Source organism: Erigeron canadensis, chromosome 2 (assembly GCF_010389155.1).
Source record: "Erigeron canadensis isolate Cc75 chromosome 2, C_canadensis_v1, whole genome shotgun sequence".
Taxonomy (NCBI): Eukaryota; Viridiplantae; Streptophyta; class Magnoliopsida; order Asterales; family Asteraceae; genus Erigeron; species Erigeron canadensis.
This window is the reverse complement of record NC_057762.1, coordinates 29,372,818-29,378,897: the sequence shown is the minus strand read 5'-3', so window position 1 is coordinate 29,378,897 and position 6,080 is coordinate 29,372,818. Positions and strand designations below refer to the sequence as shown.

The following is a 6,080-nucleotide window of genomic DNA, read 5'->3' as shown; positions in this document are numbered from 1 at the left end:
AAAAAGCATCCGGTTAATTTAAAGCCTAAACATTCATGTTCATAATGAATTATTGTTCCAACATATGCTTCATTAAAAAAATAAGCAGTAATTTGACCTTTCTTTAACGTATTTTCCAGGTGTTTAAGGAAGAAATAAAAAAAAAAGTCAATAGTTACTATGTTAAACTGGATTCCGGCCTAATGTGAAAACAGATGGATTTATTATATATTTGTTGCTTTTGTAGTTTGTACAAAACTATAGTACATCACTTAAAATAATAATAAAACTTCTAGAATCAAAAGGAACATATATTCGGCTGGTGGAACTCATGTACTTAAACAATATTTATTTGCAAAACAAATTATTAAAACCCTTGTTAATAAAGATTAAAAGAGATTACAAGAAATCTTGGAGATCCAAATTAAAATATGGATTCACCAAGCACAAAACATAACCAAATAATGTTCTCTTTACAGCAAGGTGATGATTTTGTGGATCACGAACAATCTTTTTTGATTTCTTTCCAACAACAAGAAGATTACTCACCCGATTTTCATGAACATGTTTCCTTGGTGAATGACATGGGTAAGAGTAGTGCAAATCGTCCCGAAAGCAGCAACAGGAAAAGAACTGGAAACCCGAATAAACCCAATTTGGGTACTAGTGGTGGCTCAGTAGGAGATGGTGAAGATGATAAGAAGAAAATGGCTCACAGAGAGATCGAAAAACAACGAAGGAAAGAAATGGCTAAACTTTATGCTAGTCTTAGGGATTTACTTCCTCTTGAATTTGTCAGGGTAATTAATTAAGCAGTGTTTATAGTTTTTTCCTTTCATTTTATAATTAAGCTCTTAATTTGATTGTGAACTATGAAAATGGAATAAGCTAGCTAGGATTAATTTTCAAACCCTAGGTAGATGATTTATTATTGTATGTGTTTAACTAGGGAAAGCGGTCAATATCGGATCATATGCACCAGGCAGTAGATTACATCAAACAATTAGAAGAAAATGTTAAAGGGCTCGGTATGAAGAGAGATCTGCTCAAGAAATACTCAGATACTAATGGAAGTTCATCAATGATGAATAATCTCCCTAATACGGTCTCAGCAAGCTTTTGCAACGGGGGAGTCGAGATTTTGATCAACAGTTGCTCGATAGGAGACGGTTTCAGCCTTTCAGGAGTCTTAACAACTCTTCTTGAAGGAGGACTTAGTGTTACAAACTGCATTTTAACTAAATTAAATGATAGGTTCCTTCACTCTATTCAGTGTGAGGTATGTATATATGTTACCATCTAGCTACACCACCTTATTTCTTACTTAAATATTGTCAATTGTCCGGCCATTTGTATAATAATTCAAGAGCCTTAAAGGTTTAAGCATATTTCATCGGTTGTCATCATTCGTGCAGGCTAGTGATCTGTCGGTGATTGATTTATCAATGTTGCAACAAAGACTCGTATTTGTAGCCAATTATGCTACTCAGCCACATTTTGTCTAGCTAAAAATGCATGTACCTAGCTTCTTAACTATCCAACACTCGATTTCTAAGGTAAATCCACATTCATTTGACGAACTACCCTCGTTTTGTGGAAAGTTGATGATCTACCAAGGATTGATATAAACATGTTTGCAGCGCAGGGATTACTCGTCACGGTACAATGTGGAATGAACAAATATCTTGAAAGCTAGATGTTATATTGATCTGGCTCGAAGCGTTGCAAATGTCTTTTCCGTGTTCTTTACTATTTCCTACAGAAGATTTCCAGTTAATGGTGAGTTTTAATTACATAGAGCTTGTAATGATTGTTCACTATATATTCCATATATCTCTTGTTTCTTCTTAGAGAGTCTTGTATCCATGAATTAATATATATATTACAAGGAGTTAACACTTCAATTATCAGAGCTGTTAATCTAGTGTTAATTTGTTCCATGTACAATTTTGTGTTACAGTATAATATTTTAGCCACCATTAATTTCATAATACTATTCTATAAGTCTCACATTTCAGTGGTGTTTGGTGTTACGTTTTCAAAATAGATTTTACGTTGCGTTTTGAAAAAAAACATGTATATACATGCTTCTTTAAAGTTGTGTTTTCATAACATATAATCACTTTTTCATCCAAACAGTTTTTTAGATTATTTGTGTTTTACAAACGTGATAATCATATAGTCACATCAAAAAGTACGCTCAATCAGAAGATGTTAATTAGTTCAATTAAGTTACTTACGTATATTAAAGGGGAATTAATAGATTAAAGTGAAACTAAAAATCATATAAGAATGGAATCGTCCTAGACGTAGGAAGATTAGGCCAAACGGCAAACCCTCTTTGACACTTTCCATTGCATTCTGCATTTCTGTTGCCGCAATTAAGCTAGCTTGTTGTAGATATTTGTCTGCGCTAGCCACCCCTAACTCCTAAAATATTTAAATTTGTATACATGAACTAACCTTTTTTCAAGATTCATGTTCGAACCCCCATTAGGTACAATCTTGGAACGGTCTCCGAATTTATGTATTATCCCGTACGTGTACATCTAAGTCATGTCTTTTCCGAGTAAGGAAAATTTCACCAGCATCTGTTTAATTAGCTTTTAAAATTAATTTGTTTTTTTTTTTTGCAAGTACGTACATACATTTGTCATACTTTGATCACACTGTTTCGTAAATGAGTTCACTAAATTTCTAAAAATATCCACGCTATTGGCCTCTTGACTCGACCTTAAAAAGTTCTTAGTAAGTGTTTCCCTGTGATGCTTTGCATCCTGTATGGAATTAAAGTGAAGCCCTGCATGAGTTAGATCGAGGGATCGTTTGCAAAGAACGACCAATGTTGCGCTTCCATCATGAGCTACGGTCTAGATGGGTGATGGTGGAGGTGCGATGGTGGTTGTGGCGATGGGTGATGGTGGCGGCGGCGGCAGCGGCAGATGGGGCGGCATTGACAGGTGTAGGTGACGGCGGGCGGTATCCGTGTGGTTATTAATGTTATAGTAGTTGATCTTGAAATTAAAAGACTAGCTAGTTTAGTTATTTTACGCGTCCATGAATGTATATATATTGTATATATAATTTCATTAATGGTATTATAATTAGTTTCTTCATTAAATATTTTATTTTTTTACATATATAAAATCATAAATTGAAAAGAAAATATAAATTTGAACAGCCATGTACAGTCGCGAAAAGTCAATTGGACTTTAAAGTCAAATTAAAGCAATTTATATTCGTTTAGCAATATATATCGTATATATAGCACGACATTAATTATGTTGTCCCCAAAGATCTTTGCACGTCTCACAACCTTGTTATCTATGTTACTGTAGTTAGTGTGGTGAAACTTGAAAGGCAGAAGATGGTGGTGCGTGTAGCCCCCATTTTGGTGGTCTGGGTACTGATCGAGCTTCGTTCAATATTATGGTTTTTGTCATTTGTGATATATGGTCTGACACAAATGGTTACGTGAGGTTGTTAAAGTTTATCCAATTATCGATCCATGCCATGCATCTAGCTATTTAATTAATGTTTCAATAATTGAAAACAATATCTTATATATATATATATATATATATATATATATATATATATATATATAGTGCAACCGATAATGTACATGAGGAAATCATATGTGGATTTGGATTTTGGAGAGATTTCGGGATTGATATTGTTGGTGGGTGACCTCGTTTACTAATAAAGGAAGGGTACACAGACAATAAAGACATTAAAACACTGTTACAAAAATAATAATAGAAAGAGAAAATAAAGACATTAATATATTAGACAGAAATCTAATTGGTCATTTGAAAGTAAGAAAGAAATATACAATAAAATGCATCTAAATATCTAATCCTTTTATTATTAGGCCGGTCCTTATAGTCTCTTCCACCCTATGTCCGACGCCTGGGTATGGAAGACGTAATTAGCACCACCGCCGTCGGTAGTGGTGTCTGGGTGGTGTGTTCCAAACTTAGATGCACGTTTTTGCTTGTTTGTAGGTTCCAAATTCGTTTAATTGAGTTTTAAACTAAAAAACGAGCTTTTTTTTTTTGAAAAAAAGTATATATATGCGTTGGTGTGTACTCTGTGTGTGGTGGTGTATATATATATATATATATATCGTATATGTATATATGAAGTAGAAGAAACAATAATGTTAAATTTTATTTTAACCAACCAACCCCCAGCTTTTATTAGTTTACGGAATAATGCTTATAAGCTTTTATACTCTTAGTTTTAATGTTTATAATGTATGTTAATATTACTCATAAACTTTTTTAAATTAATTTGTTTTTTGTTTTTGTATAAAGAAAAAATAAATAATAAATAATAAAAGAATAGGGAGTTATAAGGAAGGAGTGTTCTTGAGGTATTCTACAAAAAAGAAAAGTTTGAGAATAATTGAAGAATAAGGGAAGAAATAGCTTAGTATAATGAAAGACCTTAATACAGTAATAATAATAATAGTAATGTAAACCGACAATAATGTATTATTAAAGGTAAAATAATAATGGAGCTTTTCGAAGTTTCATGAAATAGGAAATTTCTTAAGCCGAAATTTAATTTCATGCTTATATAATGCATAAATTTTCGAGACAAGCGAAGAAAATACAACCATGTGTATCATGCATGTATGGAAGACTCACTATCACACTATGGACTGTGCCGCCGTGGTTATGCCGGATAGAGACTCACCATAAACGAAGGAGCTAGGTTTAATTTATAGAGAAAAAGTTGTATGTTATTATTAGTATACACTCATTTATGCTCCAAACGATTTAAAAAATAATAATAATAAACAAACGTTCACTTTCATTAGGATAGGGTTGCCAATGACGCATGTTGCTTGCTAATTATCCGAAGGGGATGATTTTTGCCTCATTGTTGGTACCGATTTCTCATGCCGCCCACACCATCACGTTAAAAGACACATACTAATACATTTTTAATAAAACCAAGAGTGTAAAAGTTCAAATTTTGGGTGTTATTCTTTATATACATTTTTGGATATTTAAAAATATCTCATTGTCGAAAGTTACATTGTGGTAAATGTCTAAATTGTTCTCTTTGTAATATTTTCACCTGACACTCTAAAAATATTTTCACATACGCTATTTCTTTAACATTAATAATTAAATTACACTACTAATCTTTAATCTTTAAAAATATTTTCATTAACCTTATTTAAATCAATTTCTTTTATAACAATAATTTACCCAACTTGACATTGTCTCCGCCACCAAGAGTTGCCCTGTCACCACACCGTCAGTGTTAGTCGTCTAAGGTGAAAAACAGACAAACTTATTTGTTTTATGCTAGAAGAACAACTTTTATCCGTAACTTTCTCGTTCACAAAGTGACAAACAAGTTTTTACTTTAGCTTTAATATTTGACTTTATATATCTTCAATTATATTATATCAATAAATAACTTAATTAGACTGAACTAGTTTAACTCTTTTTAAATTCTAGCTAGTGATTAGTACTGATAACAAGTTGTTAGCATATTCAATAACTTCCGAGTATATGCATAAACGTCCATATTATACATACATGTATACCATTTGAAATCAAATATATATAATATATACTCGATCTATTATCATGATTTGAACCTTGATCGATCTTCTCGATAAGAAGCCAAAGTCTCTATCAAGTGAGAGTCAATCATACCTTGATGCCGAATGCACGCTATATATACTTCGATCATACAATTAATTGATTTGCTAATTGATGGCCAGTAGTTAATTAACATATTTAATTAATTTGAACTTTGAAGCCCACAATGAAAATGTCTCTATTACAAACGTGCTAGTAATTTAGAGAAAAATGACTTTACAGTTGTGTGAACGCAAAAGGGTAGGGTTGTGTTTGTACAAAACTACAGTACACACAATTAACTAATCATAAAACCAAAAACAATTAGGAAAATATATTCGGCAGGTGGAACGGGTGATCATTTAGATTATATTTATTAAAAAAACCAACTTTAATTAAATATAAAAAAAACAAAAAAAAAAACCCCTACTTAATAGTTAATATACATAATATTCCTTAATAAGATCACAGGAAATCTTGGAGATCTGTTAATTA

General features: G+C 32.0%; 1 protein-coding gene across 1 annotated transcript; it reads left to right on the top strand.

Moving 5' to 3' along the window:
* Positions 1-410: 410 nt before the first annotated feature.
* On the top strand, positions 411-1,484 carry LOC122588048 (transcription factor bHLH118-like). The gene is made up of 3 exons (XM_043760191.1): positions 411-779; positions 929-1,258; positions 1,395-1,484. The coding sequence occupies exons 1-3, from the start codon at positions 411-413 to the stop codon at positions 1,482-1,484; spliced, it is 789 nt and encodes a 262-aa protein (XP_043616126.1).
* Positions 1,485-6,080: the final 4,596 nt, after the last annotated feature.